This window comes from Stenella coeruleoalba, assembly GCF_951394435.1.
Source record: "Stenella coeruleoalba genome assembly, chromosome: 12".
NCBI lineage: Eukaryota > Metazoa > Chordata > Mammalia > Artiodactyla > Delphinidae > Stenella > Stenella coeruleoalba.
Genome location: NC_137158.1, coordinates 15,468,101 through 15,490,051, shown reverse-complemented (window position 1 = coordinate 15,490,051; position 21,951 = coordinate 15,468,101). Strand labels below are relative to the sequence as shown.

Sequence of the window (21,951 nt, the reverse complement as noted above, 5' to 3'; positions counted from 1 at the left end):
ACCTTATACCACACAATACTTTATTTAATGGAAATCACCAACACCATGTAGAGACAACTTTTTGGACTCATAGTGAATTTGGAAGGTTATTTCTATGAAATTGCCCTCTGAGTGCCTGATCATGGTTATATGTAGCATTATTTTGTTGGGAAAACTAATTATTGTCTAAAGAGGTAAATCATTTTAGAATTTGTTTTCACATGGTCTTGCTTACCTGTTTATCATTATTTTTGTACAGGCATACTTCAGAGATATTTACGGGTTGGGTTCTAGACCACCGTGATAAAGTGAATATCACAGTAAAGCAAGTCACACAAATTTTTTGTTTTCCCAATGCATATAAAAGTTATGTTTACTCTGTACTGTAGTCTATTAATTGTGCAATAGCATTATGTCTGGAAAAAAATGTCGACGTCTTAGAAAATAATGCTGTTGGAAAAATGGTGCCAGTAGACTTGTTCAATGCAGGGTTGCCACAAACCTTCAATTTGTAAACAGAAATAAAACGCAGCAGTATCTGCAAAGTGCAATAAAGCAAAGCACAGTAAAATGTTTGTAGTTCACTTTAGTTCTGTAGGTTTCCAAAGTTTGGAGAGCCTTTATTAACACAGATTGTGGAGATTAAAATAAAATCTAAGTACTGATTATCCAGAGTCCACTCTTTTTTTTTTTTTTTTTTTTGCTGGTACGCGGGTCTCTCACTGTTGTGGCCTTCTCCCGTTGTGGAGCGCAGGCTCAGCGGCCATGGCTCACGGGCCCAGCCGCTCCGCGGCATGTGGGATCTTCCTGGCCGGGGCACGAACCTGCGTCCCCTGCATCGACAGGCGGACCCTCAACCACCGCGCCACCAGGGAAGCCCCATTCTCTTTTGTACTTTAATTTAGGAACTGTTTATATGGTTATTAATTACAAGTTACAACTACTTTTGCATTTTATTTACAGAAACTCTGGGAGCTTTCCAGGTGTTTTCTTTAACCAGAATCAGAGAATAAAATTGGCCAAAATATAGTACAAAAATGAATCTAATAAAATTTTTTTTTAAAAAATTAAAATCTTCTAGTAAAATACTCTGATGTTTCCTATCTGAGTACCCTTTTTTCTGTTATCAGAAAAGGGTCGAGGTTGCACCTTCTGAAATTACATACTCTTTCTTTTTGCCTCCTCATTTGATTCTTCTACTGCCACAAACATTAATTCTCCAGGTTTTGGCGTCTACAGCCACATGCCTCTCCTTGCATTCATTATGCTGCCAGCTGGGCTCTGCTTTCATGTGCTGGCAAAAGTTGTAGGCACTAGTCTTGGGCCCTCCAGTTCTGATTGTTAAGGCGGAACAGCTTTTCTACTGGTCTGGATATTGTATAGCATGTTATGTTGTTCATAAGAGTTAAAACAACAACAGCAAAAAACCCTAACTTGTGCATTTTTGTTAATTCATAGTAATTTTAGTATTTTTTCCCAATTCATCTTTTTTAACAATGACTAATTTTGATCTTGGGTAATTTATTACAGTTGCACCATGTGCCCTTGTCAATTTTTGTTTATTGATTGATTGATTGGCCACGCCATGCGGCTTGTGGGATTTTAGTTCCCCGACCAGGGATTGAACCTGGGCCCTCAGCAGTGAGAGATTGGAGTCCTAATCACTGGGCCACCAGGGAACTCCTCCATTTTTTAAAGTACTTAGCAGGATGGTCTTGGAGGGTATTATGCTAAGTGAAGTAAATCAGAGAAAGACAGATACTGTATGATGTCACTTATATGTGGAATCTAAAATAATTCAACAAACTAGTGAATATAACAAAAAAAAAGTAGACTCACAGATAGAATAAACTAGTGGTTACCAGTGGGGAGAGGGAGGGGGAGGGGCAATGTAGGGGTAAGGAATTAAGAGGTACAAGCTTATGCATAAAGTAAGTTATAGGATATATTGTACAACACAGGGAATATAGCCAATATTTATGATAACTGTTAACTGGAGTATAGCCTTTAAAAATTGTGAATCACTGTATTGTACACCTGTGACATATAATATTGCATAACAAGTATACTTCAACTTTAAAAAATGAAAGAAAAAAAAGTACCTGTCAGAAGGAGGAAACCTTTTGGAGGGAGGTGATAGTATTTCTGCTTTAGTTCTTTCTTATTTGCAGAGATTTTGTCACTTATTTTTCTAATATGCTCAGAAATGTAGTCACTAAGGTTATTGCAGATGCTCTTTTCTGGCAGCTACCCATTTTTTCCCCCGTGAAACTTGGTTCAAATGATACAGATTTGTATAATGAGGAAAACTGAAGTAAATCTGCTTATGTTTATCTTTTTCTAAAATCATCTGCATTGAAAATTTCGGCCCAGCTATAGGACCAAAGTACCGTGTTCCTGGATAAACAGATGTCAGTTGTTTATAAGTGAATGAAATTAAACTTATATTTCCAACAAATTAGTTTTTTTTTAAACTTTTCAGTCATCTTCAAATTAGATAATAATAAATCAGGAGTAAGATTTTTTTAAAAGGACACATGAAGAAGAATAGCCAGATAAAAGCTAAAATGCCATTAATTATAAATTAAAAATTTTGGCAGTGGCATATAAATAGACGTCATCAGCAACCTAGCACAGAAATGTATATAAGATAATTTAATAGAATAGAGAAGGATTAGTTAGTGAAAAGACTGGAACAAATAGTTGATGAGGGGAATCTTTAGAGACTCACCTAGTAACATACTAAAACTCCAAATACATTAAGTAGTTAAGTGAGAAATTTAAACCACATAAAAGTAAAAGTAAATGGGTATTTATTGTACCATTGGCTGATAGAAGAACCTTCATATTAAAGTACTAGAACAAGTTACAGAAGAAAAGAAAAATATTGATAGAATTGGCTATGTAAGTGTGAAATCGTGAGATGTCACAGAATAGCATAATATGAAAACCAAGTATATTTGTGGAAAATGTTTCTGGAAGTATAACTTGAGAAGTCGAAGTAGAGAGAGAATAACTTGCTTAAAATCTCCACAGTGTCAAATTTAAATACAAGTCTGTCAAACTTAAAGCCTAGCTTTTATTTCATTAAGGAATATGGAGTAGCTATAAAATGCTGTTTATGAGGGAAGTCTCTGCAAAATTTTATGTGATTGCTTTAGGTGGTAGAGTGATGTAGACTTTATGTTCTTATTTTCTACATTGAGTATTTATTAGTATTATGATTAAAGAAATAAATCAATTCTTGAAAAATAATTTGGTGTGAACTAGGAAGAAATGGCTTGTGGGGGAATTTTATTTATCATTTTATTACCTAGAATGTATCCACAGAAGTAACAGTTAAGACCCTACTGGCTAGATATATCTAGTTATATACAGTAGTTACACCTGACTTTAAGAAATCGTGGGCCTTTTGTTTATCTTCAGTAATTAGTTCTATAGACTTGTGCACATAGACTTTGTTTCAAAGACTGTTCTGAGTGATTTGCTACAAATGACACTGTTCACAATTTTGCTCCTTTTCTCTCTTCAGAGAGAATAATACTTCAAATGGATAACAGTGATTTCTGGAAGTTTTATTTCACTTTACTGGTCTGTTCCCTCAGAAGACATTGAGTAAATATTTTTACCTATCCCTTTGCCTCCAAATTAAGTAAATTTAGCAGGGCAGTTGAAATGAAGAACTGTTTCAAGATACTTTGAATCTATAATCTGTCCAATAAAGAAATCCATTTTTGTTTTATTTCCTAAACCAAATTGTTTTATTGATGTGTAATTAATTTATTAAATCCACCAACTATATATTATCAACGAAGTGCCAGCCACCGTTGTCAGCTTTTAGGCCAATCAAAGAACAAAACAGATAAAAATCCTGCCCATGTGGAGTTTATTACGTTGTAGTGGAGGGGGCAGGAAATAAACAGTGAACGTAATTAGCAAATAAAAGGTGATAAGTGATGGAAAAAGAACAAATACTAAGCTACATAGAGGGGGGTCAGGAGTAATGGGTGGTGGTTGGGGGTGGGTTGTAATTTTCAAGAGGCTGATCAGGTTCTGCTTCATTGAGAAGGTGACAGACATCTGAGGACAGATTTGAAGGTTAAGGAGTTAGCTCTATGTGGGAAGAGTTTTCTGGCGGGGGGGGGGGGGGGGGAACAGCGGGTGCAAAGACCCCAAGTCAGGAGCATACCTGATGTGTTGGAAGAATGGGGGAGATTAGAATGGTTGGAGCAGACCAAGTAAAGGGGTCAGAGAGGTTGTAATGGGGGACAAGATTATGCAGGGTCTTGGTAGGCTGATGCATAAGGAATTTGGTGTTTATTCTGAATCAAGTGAAGGAAGGACATTGCAGTTTTGAACACAGGAGTGATACTATAGGGCAACTGGTTAGGTCGCTTTTAAAATTAAAATTTTTAAGTTTAAAATTAAGATTCACTCCTTAATAGAGGAGATGACATTTAAACTGGCCCTGGAGGGTAAGAAAGAATTTGCTAAGTGAAGAAGGTAGAGATTTGCTTTGGCAGGCTTAATTTAACAATATTTCACATCACCATGCTTAAGAAAATAAATGTACTTTTAAACCAAAGTCATACATGTTACTTGATTTAAGGTTAAAAGTATAATAATGTCATATAAAGAACTTATTCCTTTATGACCTCTTATATCTGTTTAACCATGCTCGTTTTAAAAATTGATGTTCTAGTTTAATAAAATTTAAGGAGTTCCTATAATCCAAGAGACATTTCCTTTTCACTCAAAAATCCAATTAGTCTATTAAGAGTTTCTTTTGAAAGTAAATGATTGCCATTTGCCTTTCTGCCATAAAACTGTAAATTTAATTGAACCATCTTGTGTTTCTTATTATTAACTAAGATTCATTTATATACTTTTTTATTTAAAAGGCTCTACACTCAGTTGTAGGAAATACAAAGAAGACAGTTTCTGCCCTTAAGGTACTTAAGATCTGGTAGGGGAGATAAGACATTATGCAAATGGTATAGTAAAAGAAAATGTGAGTTCATTGCATGGGAGTCCTACAACATCCTCCTCTCTTCCTTTATAAAAATTCTCTACCTATTTGACCTGGTCAGGCCATCTTCAAATCCAGTCTCCTCAGTTGAACTTCAGCTATTGAACCATACTTATATTTTCTTCTCTAAATCCCTGTATCAAGTTTGAACCACCAACTTATTACCTGGGAACTCTACATACTGTATGTCATATCTTTTGGTACTGTTGTACAAGTTTGTAAATTGGTTGAGAGCAAGGACTCTGCTAGGTACCTTTTTCCTTATTATGCAGTCATAGTATAGATATCTAGTAGTTAATTGGTAACCAAATATAGGGTAGCGTGGAATATAGTTTTAACTATAAATGTATTTCACTTAATGTTGTTTCTGAAAAGTTTTACTTGAAACGTTGACTGTAAAGTAACTTTTCGAAAGGGATGTTCCTTTTCTCAGTCGATTCTTAAAATGAAAATAAAGATTTAATCCGAGTTTAGGTAAAGATTCAGTAAAAACTATGTTTAAGAGAGTAGTAACATTTTCTCTTAAAGGAAGTATTTTTTGCTTTATCAACTCTGAATTATAAATAGTGTTTATAACAAATTCATCTAAAAAAATCTGACATATGTAAAAGTGCCTGATCATCATTAAAATAATGGTTTTGATTTTGTGGTTATCTCCAATAATCATTTTTATTCCTGAACAGTGTTAAATATTTTTTTAAAATTTGATATTTTGAGAATTTTGTAAATTTTGTATGCAGGGAATTAAAGTACGTCTTGGTAATGCAGCACTGTCAACATTTGTGTTACATGTCATCACTTACTTTCTTATAAAACAGACAATAAGTGAGATGTCATTCATTGATCCTTAGTGTTTGGATAAGATCATTTGAGTTCTCGTTTGGCAGGACAGTTGATGCCTGTGGTTTTGTGTGATCTTTGCTCCAAATCAGTTTGGAGCCAAAGCACAGGAGGATGTCTTTCACCAGGCCATTTCTATGCATAAGGAAAAATGTATCAGGGTTTATTAGAAACTTATTGAATCACTGTTATTATATAACTAGTTTAAGCCTAAATATGCTAATTAACAACTTTCAACATTTGTCTTAGATATTGCAGATGTTGAAATAGATTGTATCATAGGACTTGTATGCTGTTAACAGCAAGAGATGTACTCTATCAGAATATAAAATGATTGATGTAGTAAAAGAACATATAAGCATAATGTAATTATTCCTTGAATTATTATTGCTTTAGAACCTGCAAAGTATTCTTCTACGTATCTCCTCACCAGTCCCCAAGATTTTCCTTTTTGCTTGCAAATGTAGTGTAAGCCAAACATTTATTGTATGTAAATAAAATAATAAGCACTGAGATTCTTTATGATACGTCTGAGATATTCGTATTTCATCAACTTTAGGGCATAATTGTAGGCTCTAAACCTAGGTTAAATAGTACTTTGTACATATATTTAGTTTTCTTTGGGACTAAATTTAAGTGAGAAACCAGTGTTTATTCTGTCCAATGTAGATGGCAGTCACAGTCAGAAAGAAAGCCTTGTAGTCAAAGATAATCTACAGGTGAATAATGTGCCTGCAGATCAGTCAACATGTATTTATTGAGTGCCTTCTTTGTCTATAATTATTGGTATAGAAAATAAGTACAGTAGTAATTTAGATGGAAAAGAACATTTTGGGCTGGAGTCAGCATCTCAGGCTTTGGGACAGAAGATAAATTTCAGTCATGTCTTGAAAGATGGTTGAAATGGGTGAGGTGAAAAAAGAGAGCTCTAGGTTTTAGAAAAGGAATCATTATGCAGGTCTTTGGCAAGATCCCCAGTTTAATTATTTTTTTAAAATAATGCAACAGATTATTCCTCTGTCTTCATTTGTTGCAGAGTTTTTAAAAACATCATTCAGTGTGTCATATTTAGAGTGTTCACGAATTGCTGGTTGATGAAAAGTAAAAATCACTGGATCCAGTTTTAACTGCTTTTGTAAGAAAACCTATCTCATAGGGGCCTTTGAAACAAATAATGTCATATAAAGTGATTCTGGTTTTTAAAAAGCACTAGCCATTTTAATCCTAGCTTCATGCCTTACTTTGTGACTTCAGACAGGTCGTTTAACTGAATTTACTTGTTTGTAAAGTGAAGATAATAGTGCCTGACTTATTTCAGGTGAAATAATGGGCTCTTATGGACTACTTTGAAGACTTTTAACTAGGAGCCGTATACCTTAGAAAGCATCTTTATTTTTACCAACATATGAGAAACTGAAATATGTGAATTCATAAAAGAGGATGATTAAGAAAATTAATTTCTGAATTATACTTATTTCCCCCCCTTTTCTTGGTAGCGGATACTTTGTTTTCAAGGAAGCTGAATGGAAAATACAGGCTTGAGCGACTGGTTCCCACTGCAGTGTATCAGCACATGAAAATGCATAAAAGAATTCTTGGACACTTGTCGTCTGTGTACTGTGTAACTTTTGATCGAACTGGCAGACGGATATTTACTGTAAGTAGTTTTTTTTTTTTTTTGCGGTACTCGGGCCTCTCACTGTTGGGGCCTCTCCCGCCGCGGAGCACAGGCTCTGGACGCGCAGGCTCAGCAGCCATGGCTCATGGGCCCAGCCACTCTGTGGCATGTGGGATCCTCCCGGACCGGGGCACGAACCCGTGTCCCCTGCATCAGCAGGCAGACTCCCAACCACTGTGCCACCAGGGAAGCCCACTGTAAGTAGTTTTTAAAGTATTATCTTAATTCATATATGGAATTGCAGAAACATTGCTTAAAGTTGAACTTAGAAATAAAACCTTTGTTTTTTCTTTTAATGAAAAACGAGAAATTCAGGTAAATTAGCTTACTGTAACAGAAGGTTTTACTTAAGGTTGGACTTCAAGTTTGGAACATTCTTGAAAGACATGTTGTAGCACAGTTACAGTTATATTATGGTCCTCGTGGATAAGTGTAATTTCCAACATTATATGAAATAATGCAGTGTGACCTTTTTAAAAATGTCATACAGTAGTTTTAATTCTAAACCAAGGACATTTCACCCAAAGTGTGTTAAGCAAATTAGGGGACTCTGAGAAATTTCCCTTAAAGCAGTGATAGAAAAAATTCTGGTTAAAAAAAAAAAAAATTCTGAGCATATGTAACATTTTCTCCCTTTACCTTTTATCCTTAGCACCTCATTCTTCAATGTATCTCATGTGTTCAGTCTCTTAGGTTTGTTTGTTACTGTTTCTTTTATTAACAGAGAAAACAGAGCTTTTCAGCTTTAAGGGAGAAAATTCCTTTTGGAAATATTTCAATTTATTTTTAGGTGCCTTAACTATTATATCCACTAAGGGTAATACTTACTACACTATTATGGTTGTACTTACCATTAAATACTACTTATATTAAATACTCTGCTGAAGGTATACACTCATTCACAGGATTCCTAATTTTAAATGGGAAATGGAAGTTAACATGGAAATTCTATCTCTGTCTTCGAAGAGAGCAGCTGCGAATTTTATACAGTCACAACAATTATAGATTCCTCTTTTAAGTAAATACGCTTGTAAACTGAGATTTATTTATGTCTACTTTCTCTCCTTTACCCGTTCACCCAGTCCTCTATAAAACAGCTAAATGGCAGGGTGTGGGAAAGGATTTCCATACATATCTTTTCCCCGGTTCTAGAATCCACTTCAGACGTTTGCAGATTATTTCCTGCATTAGTATTCTCCCTTTCACCTTCTCTTTTATCTCTGCTGTTCTCTGTGAAGCAGAATAAAACTGAAATTTAAAAAATTTTCTGATGGGTGATTGTTTTTAGAGTGGGGAATAGTTATCCCTGTATTGGCTAAAGTCCTTCATATACCTGCAACAGTAATTTGCTCTCAGATGGTAATGGAAAATTACTTACAGCCTTTTTGAGTTCAGTATATTATCATTTAAATTTAGCTCTCAAAACATAAAGTAATTTTGGCATCTCTAATGTTCAAAAGGATTCTTTCAAAAATAATAATAAATTGGAAGAATGAGAAAGACACATTACATTGTGTTTATACTTCATTTTGGTGAGTATTAAGTTATGCCGTTGCACTGAGATTATAAAAAATATATAACTTCTTACTTAATTTTTGATGTCTGTAAAGTACCTTGTGGGAATTCTTTCTTTGAAAATGAGAGAAATGGTAAGCATTTGATTGTCGTACTTTATGAAGCACTGTGTATGTGTTGATTTGAATTAGACACATAATCTCCTACAACTTTTTGAGGGAAAAAATGCAGTGAGACAATACACTGTTGCTGGCTCATGAATTTAGTAGAGTAATAGGCATAGAGTTGGGTGAGCACTCTGAACCAGGGGTTAGTAAACTACTGCTTGTGGGTCAAATCCTGCTTGCCACCTTTTTTTGGTAAATAAAATTTTATTCAAACACAGGCACGCTCAGTGGTTGCTTTTGTACCACAACAGCAGAGTTGAGTAGTTACGACAGAGACTGTATGGCCTGCAAAACCTAAGATAATTGTTATCTGGTCCTGTACAGAAAAAAATTGCAGCCCTTGTTCTAGATATTTAATTCCTACTTTTAAGAGCATTGAATGATATGTGAAGAGGGAAGCAATTTTCTGATTGTTTTCCTTTAGTTGAAGATACATAAATAAAGGCAGAAAATTATCACTGTACTATTTTATGTGGTCTTATCAAGAGTCTAAAAATGTTGATGTTTTATGTATGTGATATAATCTGCTAATTGTGCCAAACTTATATTCTCATTTGTAATTTTTTACTGGTGATTTGCAGTTACAAATTCCAAAATGTTGCCTTGTGACAAGAAATGCAAAGATATGAGATCACTGTTACTTAAAATTTCTTTGTATTTTTATGATTATCACCTCGAGTTAGAGTACATATGTGTTTACTATTCATGTTATTTTATTCCACTGGGAACACATTAGCCACTAACTAATGCTTTGAAAACCAGTCTTGAAAACTGATAGGATAAGACTTTAGGATAGTAGATTATGACTGAACAATGAAAGATTCCTGTGAGAGAGTGACACACTGTTGTTGTTTATTGGAATAACAATTCAGTAATGGACAGCTCAATATTTCCTTTTTATGTATTCAGTATCTGAAGACATTATACAATTATTATTAAGTCCTAGTGTTAGATATATTTGAAAGCTTTTTCCAAGGGACTCATTCCAAGGGACTTTTGAGTCCTTTCTGGGTAGGCACAGCTAGAGGCAGTATAGTCCTGTGGTTAACAGCATCAGCTCTGGCATTAGGGGGCTTTTAGTTCAACTCACAGCTTTACCACTTCCTAGCAGTGCAGCTTACAAAGATTACCTCACCCTTTTAATCTACAGTGTTCTCAGCTGTTAAAAAAAGAGGGGAAATAGATAATAGTAGTACCAATCCCACTGGATTTTTGTGGGATTGCATGAAATGATGCATGCAGTTAGTATAGAACAAGATATACAGGAAGCAGTTACTAAGTTTCACTTGCTGCTTTTAATTTTATAGATGCATTTAAATGAATTTGTTCCACTTTATTTTCTTACCTAACTAAAATCTTATTTATAAATGCTGTACGAGATTGAAATCATTGTGATTGATAAGTGAAATTCTGTGTTAGGAAAAATTTCCAGTATTTTGTAGTAGAATATTTTAGTAATGGACATTTCCCAGTAGAATAATGAGAAGAACCCAGGGAGGAAGGTAGCATAATTAGCAAGTCAGACTACTCCCTAATTCTCTCTCTTTCTTAGTTTTCTAAAATTTTTTTACTTGATTTCAGAATCATTGCGTCAAATAATATTTGCCAAAGAAAAGCAGAGTTAATGAATTCTCTCAGTAGTAAGCCATTCACTCATAGAAGTATGTTGAGGACCATACAAAAAGATTTCCCCTCTCTTTTCAGAAACATAAAATGTACCTCTTCAGATTAAGGCAAAAGAGCATAAACTGGTTATATAAATTCAGTAATTTATAAAGACTGAGTTTATGCACTCCTTTAATGAACTTCAGTCTTTTAGGAGGCGGACTGTTCTAAAAGCTTAGGATATAGAAATGACAGACATAGTATCTGCCACTGGAGAGTTCACAGAGAGTCAACCACAATATTGATACAATGTGATAAGCTTGCTAGAGGCAGCACAAGATGCTGGGGTGTACTATAGGAGAGAGGTACCTAATTCAGTGTGTGGTAGGAGATGGTAGGAGAAAATTCCTAGAGAAGTGACACCTCAACTGAGCTAGGTATTCCAGAGTTAGGGAAAGGCATTTACAGTCATTGGGAGAACGTTAACATGCAATTGTGTATTATTGGACATGGCAAAGAATAAATATGGACCACTGCTAAGCAAGAGCTAGAGATGTTGTTGGAGGACAAAATCATTAAGTTTCTTTTGTGACATGAAGGGATGTCTTTCCTGAGGGCATGGAGCAAAAGTGATGGATTTAGACAGAGGAGTGAGCAGAATTTCTCTTTTTAATGACCTCTTTGGCATTATTGTAGAGGATGGATTGAAACTAAGTCTTTATACGGAGGTATTGGTGAAAAGGTTGTAGCAGTGATCCATGAAAGATTCACAGTGGAAGTAGGGATGGAATTAACAGATTAAAAATAGAATCTTTAGGATTTAAAAGGTTCGTTTGAATGTAGGGAGGAATTGAGAGGGAATAGTATGGAATGACATGTTTTTTAACTTGTGTGACTGGTTAGAAAGTCGTGTCACTTAATGTGGTAAGGATTCAAGTGGAGAAGTTTGTGAAGGTTGGGACATGTTGAATTTGAGATACATATAGATTGCTAAATAGAAATGCTCAACAGGTTGTGAGAGCTCAGGAGAGAGATCTAGGCTAGAAGATTGAACTGGGGAATCGTTGAATATGGAAATTGATTTTTTTACCTCATATGTGTAATGTACAAAGGCTGAAACTTCAACTTTAAAGCAAACTAAAGAAGAGGAGAGGAGTCAATAATTAAGACTGAGAAAGAGCTGCCTAAGAGGCCGGGAGAAAAATAGAAAAAGAAGTGGTGTCTTAAAAGCCAAAGGATTAGTATTTCACGAAAGGTAGAAAAACCTAAAGTAAAATTAGAACTGAAAGGCATCTTTTGGATTTGGCAAGGCTATTAATGAACTTAAGAAAAAATGTTTTATTTTAGTTTTAGGGGTAGAAGTGAGATTGCAATGCACTGCACAAAGGAAGGTTTGGGCATTGAAGAATTAGAGACGGTATAGATTAATCTTTCAAAACTTGACAACTAAAAAAAATAGGCAATTTTCTGAATGTGGTGTATTACCACTGAACATACTTTTATTGTATTGTATTGTCCTCTGTGTTGCAGTGAATTTGTTTAGACGTCTGTCTCTATTAAGTTGTGAGCTTCCTAACAACAAAGCCTTTTCCTTAAACATTTTTAGGTCTGCAGTGCTTTACAGAGTATCTGGTGCATACAGTAGGCAAACAACAAAAAGATGAATGAATGAACCAGTCAGTTAGAGATACAGAAGTGAATAATGTCCTTTCTTGTAAGAAACTTCTGTTAGGGAAGATATATACAAAAATGTCTGTAAGACAAATTCCCTTCTTCTACTGTGCTTCATTTACACTGGTCTTTTTCTGTGTTTCAAACTCACAAAGCCGATTTATGGCCTAGAGCCTTTGTACTGGCTATTCCCTTTGCCTGGAATTGTCTTCTCCAAAATATTCCTGTGGCTGATTCCTTTTTAGCAGTTCTGTTCAAACACTGCTTTCTTAGCGACTTTTCCCTGACTACCTTCCTTCCTCATATTCCATCATTGTCTATCACATTACCTTACTATATTTTTCTTATAATATCTGTCACTGTGTGAAACTTATTTTTTTAAATGAGCTTTTATTGTATTTTCTTATTAATAAGCTCCATGAGGACGGATAGGACCTTGACTGAGTTGTTTATGACCACTGATTAAAGTAGGCATCCGTGGGTTATACTGATGTAAATAAGTAAATAAATAAGTGAGAAAGAAGGGAAAACTCCTATTTACAGTGGAATGCCAACTGATAATTGTAGAAAGAATGGTGGTTTGGCGACTGTCATAGTGGTGGTTGATTCATTTGTGTGTCATTGCGGGAGGCTAAGACTGGTAGATGCTGGTTTGAAGATCTTACCGTAATCTTGTATATGTTCCCCCAAGATACCAAGTTAATTAATTAAAAGGGGAAAAAGTGCAACTTTCCAGGGGAGAAACATGGGAAACATTAACAAGACAAAGTTATTAACTTTACTAGTGGTGGGATGGGTTGACATTGTGTATCCTCTGAAGTGGTACACTGAGGAAAACACAGCATCTTGTCTGTGGGATTCCTACTAAGACAGTATGATCTTGGTCTGGTCATTAATGAACATTAGACAGACTGAGGTTCCGGGTCATCCTATAGATGTAAGGTCTGTATTCTTTATGAACTTCTGAAGACATGAAACACAGAGAAAGCCTCAGGGAAATACTCCAGATTGAAGAGACTTAAGTGACAATACAACTAAAATTTAACATGTTGCTGTATGGGGTCCTAGGCCAAAAAGGAAAAGGGAACATTATCGGGATAGTTGACAGAATTTGAATGGGGCCTGTGGATTGGATGGCAGTTTTATCAATATTGATTTCCCAACTTAGGTAGACGTGTGTCTTTGTTTTAGAGGAAGGCACACTGGGATATTTAGAAGTGACGGGGCGTCAGATCTGCAGCCTACTATTAATTGGTGCAGAAAAAGACTAATGGGTGTGTGTGTGTGTGTGTGTGTTGTGTGTGTGTGTGTGTGTGTGTGTGTGTGTGTGTGTGTTATATGGAGAGAAAGGAAAGAAAGGTGGTGATGGAGCTGATGCAGTGGATTGTTAATAGTTGATGAATCTGAATGATGGAAGACATTGGTACTGCTCTTGAAACTTTTGTAAGTTTGAAATGCAAAATTACTTTTTAAAAGTATGTGGGAGGTAGCGTAGGGATGATACTGTATATTCAGTGAGTTTGGTAGTAATGGAAAGGAGAGCTAGAGTACAGTAATTTATAGGAAGGTAAATTTTTGAAAAACTGGGTCAAGGGTAAGGAACTAGGAGCACAGATATAAGAGGAGGTACTTGATGTACAGTGGTCTTTATGGAGGGTAGGTAAATGAAGAAATAGATACAGAGCAGTCTATTTGGACTGCTTAGAAAGATAGATAATTAGGGTTACAATGAACCGATTCTGCTTTTCAAAGTGAAATATTTTACCTGATAAGAGTCTTGGTTAGGGAGTGGGACTGGGTTCTAGAGATGAGTGATCAAACCTGGTGATAAGGAAAGAGTGATGAATGGGGGAAAAGGATTGCTGATTAACCTTAGCCTTCCAAACAAACAGGAGTTATGAATTTGCAGCGTTGCAGATTTAGTGTCCTTGTCTTGTCTTCTTTTCCATAATGGTACTTGGCATCTGGGAGCAGGATAAGAGCAAGTGATGATTACATTGATACAGGGTTAGTCATTGGTGGTTTAGGTGGACAAGGGAGTGAGAAAATTTGGTGTGTTGAAATGATTGACACTGAAGTTTAGGGTAATTTGTAAGGGAAATGAAATAGGGGTCTGATAGATGGGTAAGAAAGAAAATCAATAGCCTCTTTTCAAAAAAAACTAACTAAAAAAACTAACTAAATTTAAATTACAAGCACTTTTAGCTGCCTGAATAGGCTACTTTTTAGCTTGAAAAGAAAATGACATTATAGTATGCATAACCATATACACGGTGTTTTAACATTTAATTCTGTTTGTTCTAATGACATCAAGAGGTGAAATCTGACTCATAAGCTGTGCAGCAGTAGCAAGAAATGAGAATTATCTTTGTTGGTTCTGCCAAGGACTGCCAAGTTCTCCAAGACCCTATAAGATTAAAAATCACCTAATTTATCTTTATGTCAAAGTAGTAATCTTTGGTTGATCTCTTCAATTGATGCTTCTCTTTTAGCAGGGAAAGGTTTACAGATCTACATTTTAATTTTAAGGTCGTCTGAGCAGAATCAACCTGCTGTACTGTTTCCAAATGTGTGCGGTTTTCTGCTCACAGAAGTCCACAATTCTTTGTCACTTACTGTTCCATCCTGTAAAGTAGTTTTCTTCATCATTGAATGGTTCACATAGTTATTACCTCTAATCTTCTAGCTTTAGTTTAAATAAATAAATACATATATACATAAATAGTTCAATTAAGCTCTTTAAAACTTGTCTTCCAGAAACTTTAAATTTGACCTTAGGTTCTGCTTTAGTTTTTACATAGAATTTAAGTGATTGAAGAAGGCCCTGTGTCTGAAGTTGTTTCATAAAATTTTCATATCAATAGGTAGGACATTTTTTGTAGATTTTAAGGAGCATTTTAATACCCAAGCGCATGACAAAGTAGAAAGCCACATCACAGAGACCTGTCGAACTTCCTTTTCCTTTACCAGAATACCAAAAGCAAATGTGTACAATACATTTATTGCCTGGGCTTAACTATAGAGAATGTCAGCATTTGTTTTTATTTATCTGAAATTTGCCTCTCACACTTTTTATTTTGAAGAAACTTTGAGTTTCCAAAAGGGATTCACAAAATAGGAACCTCTTTTAGATAGACATAAAATGAGAATTACCTGCAGTGTAAGAGATCTAGTTGTACGCTGGAAGGGTCATTAGTGCCAACAGTCTACTTAAAAGTATTAAAGAAATAATGATTTCAGAGTAAATGTCTGATTCCGTTTCCTTCCTCTTGTCCTAAGCTACAGAGTATGTTGACAGTTTTAAAGGCACTTGCCTTAATCATTTTGTGTGTGTGGCTTTAGGTGTGGCTGTGGAATAAGAAAATTTATAGGGTACTTTAAATTCGTAAGTTTAGGCAAATCTAAATTTTGTTTAAGTTCCACCCTTTATCAAGCCTTTTCACAAATAATATCTACATTGTTGTTTATTCAGGATAGAGATAAGGTGCTCTTTCAGCTTTCTTGGCTTTATCTTTGCATTGATGAGATGTCTTGACATTTAAGAGAAAGCAATGTAAATTTGGTATATCTCATTTTTTTGGGGATTTATGTAAGCCAAAGCTCCTTGTTCTTTTTGTTATCTTTATACTAGGTTTGATGTAAACAGACAAATGATAACATTAATGAGTACTCTTTCATGGTAATTATGACAATTTTACATTATTGAAAAGTGACATTAAGATCCACTACTGTCTTATATTTGCTTGGCATTAACCACTAGCTTAATATTATAATTTGATTAAAAAATGAATGCCATAAAAGCATCTTCAGTTTTCACCAGTTCGTGTATTTCTTAAAACTTATCGTGGTTAAAATATTATAGTGACTATGCCTTGTCTGCTTAAAATTCTTCAGTAGCTTCCTCACCAGGTTAAATTCAAACTCCCTAACAGGCATTTAAAACCCCTACCTTCTATTACCTTCCTCAGATAAAACCTTTCCAGCTTAATTTTTGTTTCTAGTTTCCCACTTACACTTCGTACTCCCAACTTTTCTCACCTTGCCAAATTCCCAGTCCTAGCAGCAACATCTAGATGTTACTGAAAATAAATGAATACTTCATTTTCCCCTAGGCATTAGAACTTTGCTTAAAAAACTTGTCAGTTGAGATATTTTTCTAAAATCATGCTATATAATTTTAGCAGGAAGTTCACTGTTGCTTCCAGGTTTTTTCCCTTTTTCTTATTGCTCTTAAAATTCCACCACATTTCCAAACTTTGCTCACCTTTTTTTGGTTCCTTCTTTGTTTCCCCCTTCTCCACTTGAAGGAAATAATCTTCAGATATTTATCTTACTTGCTAAGGTTAGAATCATCTAATTTCTTTGCTGCTTGCTTTAAAATTGCTATCTCCACCATACCTCTTCCCCCTTCGTGAAGCCTAGGAGTCTATGTGTCCCTCCTGCCAAGGCTGACCCCTGTGCCTGTGTTGTCCATCTCTTTCTTTTCACCATTTAAATAACACTACTTTTGCTTTAATGTCCATACTGTCTTTAAAGTTTTGATTGAAAACTTATAATGTCCTACTCTTCGGTTTATTATTGACTTTACTAACATTTGAGGTAGGCTTCTGGGAAGAAAGATCATTTGTTCAAATTCTCTGCATTTTGGTCTTTTAAAAAGAGTAGTTTTATCAAAGTTTAGTTCATCCTTCCACATTCAACTTAAACACATTTATGGTGCTTTAAAAAATGTTTTCCCAGTAAATTTGATTTTTCTTCTTGTCTGCAGTCCTTTTCAAACAATTATTTATGTGTACTTGTATTTCTGATAGTCATTTTAAAAGAACTTAGTTGAATTTTGTCAAATCATATTTAGTTTCACATTTCCATAAAAACAGATGAATGATCACAAGTAATGAATGATGAAATAGAAGTTGCCTGAGGATGCTTTAGGGTTTGGTTTGAAATTCTGCCAGGAGTTCTGTGAGCAGGGATAAGGGTTGGGGACAGTATACTACTTTATATCATAAAAGAGGATAGTGAAGAGAGTGAAAGTACGATGAAAAATTTCTCTCCTGCAATTTAATGGAAGAAAAGAAAGGTTAGTTGGGATACTACACACTAGGGGGAATTGTGTACAGTGGGTTTTTTTAAAACAAAAGTTTTGATTTTGTGGGGGTTTTTTAGTACTTGTCTAAATAAAGCAGAATTATAAAGTAATATTAAATTAGTGAACTTAATAAACTCAATAAGAATATAGTGGGGCTTTTTGTTCAATTTTAATTAGTGAAAAGTCACTGGAAGCTGAGTTTAGATAACAGGTTGCCCCTGTCCTTTTCATTGAAAGCTGGCATTTTGGTCAAAAAGATGTGTGGGTTTTGTTTGTTTGTTTTTTCTGTTAACATGGAAAATATGTGATACACCTTCCATAGTAGAATATACAGCAGACTCTTAATTCAGATACATAAGAAATAATGAGATGACATGATTTTACTCTTTTCATATATTCTGCCTGTATTAGCATGCTTAAAATTTTATTTTTGTTGTGAATGTAGGTCAGAGGCAAATATTGCCTTAGTTTTTAGAAGGTAAGCAAATGAGGTGAATAAATTGACTTAATTTGTGGAATTTAGAGAAATTGAGGGTTGAATGAATGTTTTAAAGCCTTTTTTGGTTGTCCAACAAGTGCCTAGTGCACTTCTTTCTACAATGCCAGGTGGTATTGTAGACCAGCTTTCTGGAAATCACAGTCTACACACAGGCTCCTTCTTCATTTCCCACAGTTGGCAGGGATGTAATCCTCATCCTTTTTGTTCCCCCAAATACCTATTGTAGCCATCTCTTCTGATCCTTCTCTTCTATAATAACAATATTACCATTCTCTCCTGCCTGTACTATTTTAACGACTTTCATCTGGCCTCCTACTTTCTTGCCTAATCCATACTGATGCCAGGATGATCTTTGGAAAACAAATCTGATCCTGATATTCACCGGCTTGATCTCCTTAAGTGATCCCCATTACATACCATACGCCTTCGTATCCCATAAAAGGGCCTGCACAGTTCTTCCCTGACTTCATCCTCTCGCCTTCACCTCACACTTTGTTAGCTTACAGACTACTTGCAGTTCCCTGAACTTCTCACATTTTCATGCCTTTGATCATACTTTTCTCTCTAGTTGCCATCTGGAGTATTTGTTCTTTTTAAAATAATAAGAATATTATTAAAGTAAGAATAAGAATACTACCAGCAACAAAAGCAGTAATAGTAGATAGTCCACATGTATATAAAAATATGTATATATATAGCTTTTAGTCTATGCCAGGCGCTCCGCCTTCATTTACTCATTTCTTTTTTGCGACAACCCTATGAGAGGTAGGTGTAGATTAGAAGAATGAGGCAAAGAAGGTACATGTAATTCTTCCGAGGTCAAACGTGTAGAAAGTGGTTGCACCAGGTCCCATTCTCTCACTTAATGGAATTCTAGATACGGTTGGATTTACTTCTGCCTTTTTACTAATAGTTTCTATTTGTGCCATCTCTTTTTTGTTCTTCTGCTTCTCTTTTACTGACTTGTGTTAGAGAGACATTTTTGTTTTGTTTGTTTGTTTTTGCGGTACGTGGGCCTCTCACTGTTGTGGCCTCTCCTGTTGCGGAGCACAGGCTCCGGACGTGCAGGCTCAGCGGCCATGGCTCACGGGCCGAGCCGCTCCGTGGCATGTGGGATCTTCCCGGACCGGGGCACGAACCCGTGTCCCCTGCATCGGCAGGCGGACTCTCAACCACTGTGCCACCAGGGAAGCCCAGAGAGACATTTTTGATGTAATTTTAAATTCTCTTATTGATCTTTTAACCATTTTTTTTCTTGACCTCTAGAGTCTGTGCTCTTAAGCTACTACATTGTATTGACTGTCCAAGCATCACTGCTTCTGGATTCCTTTCCAGATTCTACCTCTCCACGTTTGAGGAAAAACAGACTGCTCTCCTTTTAGATCTCTACTGATTAACAGTATAGGACTTAGGACATGTTATTGCATTTATATTCTTCTGCCTTGCTTCATAAGGACAGGAATACTACGTCTTTATTCATCACCCTTGAATCTCCAGTGTTTGGCACATATTTAATCGCAAGGCAAATGGATAAATGAATGCATGAATCACTGAATTTTAAAAAGGAACCTTGGAGATCATCCAATTTAACTTCCTTATTTTATAGATGAAGAGCTTGAGATTAAGTGAACGTGATGGGAATACCAGATTTTAATGTGAATAATTCACCAAAGTTAAGTTTTATTACTAGTCTTCCGTGGTTGGTAACCCATTTAATTTGCTTCAAAGGTCAGTCAGAAGAACTGGTTTTATAGTTAATTGAGAGTGCTCTAGGTAGTGTTGGCAGAATGTGGTTTAAGGTACAGCATTTAACATATGCTGTTAATACTGTGTTTGTGATCATTTATATGTTATGTCTGTCATCAGTATGAAGCGGATACTTCTCTGTGTCACTTGCTTTTGTAGATCCTCTAAGTACTTTCTAATATCAGATAAAATTGTGTGTATTTTTTAATAAATTAGATTGGAAGATTGTAAAGAATTCTAAACTACAATCTTTGCAATCTTTTGATAAATTTTGAATCTGGGGAATGGGTATATGAGGTTAACGGTAATATTCTCTACTTTTTGTATGTTTAAAACTTTTTAATAATAAAAACTAGGGGGAAATAGAGGTTGGTAAAAGAGTAAACTTTGAGCTATAGGATGAATAACGAAAATCAGAGAACAAAAAAAATGTCTAAAAGGTCTTACTGCTGCTTTGGCTAAGTGAAATTGAAATGTTTATTTGTAAATATAGGAATTCATAGGAAACTCTGTATTCTTTACATTTTCTTCCTGAGCTTATGCTGCTGCAACAAACAAGTAATATATATATATATTTTTTATTGACTTCATACAGATAAAATTAATTTTTTTCTTATAACTGACGGGTGATTTTATATGTAATGTATTTAGCTGAAGATCAGTGATGGGAAACTCATGTATCATAGATTTTGGCTTCTTAGGAGAAAAAGCCTCAAATATGCTTCCTTTCATTTTTATATTAACATAGATAGGATTAGTCACTGTTGTGTATTACATTTGTTTTGCAGTTATAATTTTGTTATTTTAGATGTTCAGATTCTTTTACAAGGTTCTATATAGAGGGTACCATATAGGTAGTGGGAAGGGGACCATAGGTAAATGTTAGCTATTGCTAACATCCTACTTTTCCTGTTAGATGATGGGCACACGAGTATTCTTTATAAGTGAATAATTTAATAAAGTAATCTTATGTAGAGGAAAATTCATAACACAAGTATTTAACACTTTTTAGTACTTAAAATTATAATTGTTGGGAAGTGGATGTAACAGATATGATTTTTTTTAATCTGTGTTAAGAATTCCAATTAAAATTTAGAGTTAATTCTATTAATATCCATTTTTATTTTAAGGGTTCTGATGACTGTCTTGTGAAAATCTGGGCAACAGATGATGGGAGATTATTAGCTACTTTAAGAGGCCATGCTGCTGAAATATCAGACATGGCTGTAAACTATGAGAATACAATGATAGCAGCTGGAAGTTGTGATAAAATGATCCGAGTCTGGTGTCTGCGAACATGCGCGCCTTTGGCTGTTCTTCAGGGCCACAGTGCATCTATAACGTCACTACAGGTAATCATTTTAATCTCTGCAAAATCCTTGTTATAATTTAAAGTAAATTTTAAGAAGTCACTTTTATAATCCATTGTATAAAGCCAACTAAAATGAAAAAAGGAGTATTTCTCTTTTCTTTATAAATACATGGACTTTAAATAACATGGTAGCCATGACCTTCGTCAATTCTGAGTGTTCTCTCACTGTTAGTGTTAGTTGCTGTTTGTATGGTCAAGATGGGTTTATTATTTGGACTGTGTTACTCTTCTTGTAAAAATTTTTTTTTCTTTGTTTTTCAGTTCTCACCATTGTGCAGTGGCTCAAAGAGATATCTGTCTTCTACTGGGGCAGATGGCACTATTTGTTTTTGGCTGTGGGATGCTGGAACCCTTAAAATAAAGTCAGTTGCTCTTCTATTTCATAGAATAAATGTGTATAATTTAATGGTTGAAATCACAAAAGTATGAAGTAGTCAACAATAGGAATAATTTTACTTTTTTTCTCCTTGAGTAAGTAACAAATTCATTTTGTCTCTTCACTGACCTCTTTCATTTTTATGCTTTCCTTTTTGTTTTCATGCTTTAAAGAAAGATTTTTGTTAACATGTTTATTTCTTTTTTCTCTTATCTTTTTTCCTAGCCCTAGCTCTTTCAGAATATACCTGTCTTATTACCACTTCTGTTTTGTATGCTGCAGTTACATATCAGTAACTCCTTTTGGTACTGAGAACATAATCTTCAGAGTCCTAGTTCTATAGAAGAATTGTAATTATTTCTGTTATCGCATCTATAGACTGGAT

At 35.0% G+C, this 21,951-nt stretch overlaps 1 protein-coding gene across 3 annotated transcripts in view; it reads left to right on the top strand.

The window, feature by feature from the left end:
• Window positions 1–21,951, top strand: part of PHIP (PHIP subunit of CUL4-Ring ligase complex) — a 129,172-nt gene that overhangs the window by 28,636 nt on the left and 78,585 nt on the right. For all 3 annotated transcript variants that reach the window (XM_079938663.1, XM_079938661.1, XM_079938662.1), the window contains exons 7-9: window positions 7,345–7,505; window positions 20,949–21,170; window positions 21,452–21,552. In XM_079938663.1, the coding sequence (XP_079794789.1) occupies window positions 7,345–7,505; window positions 20,949–21,170; window positions 21,452–21,552 (484 nt within the window). The remainder of the gene's footprint in view (window positions 1–7,344; window positions 7,506–20,948; window positions 21,171–21,451; window positions 21,553–21,951) is intronic.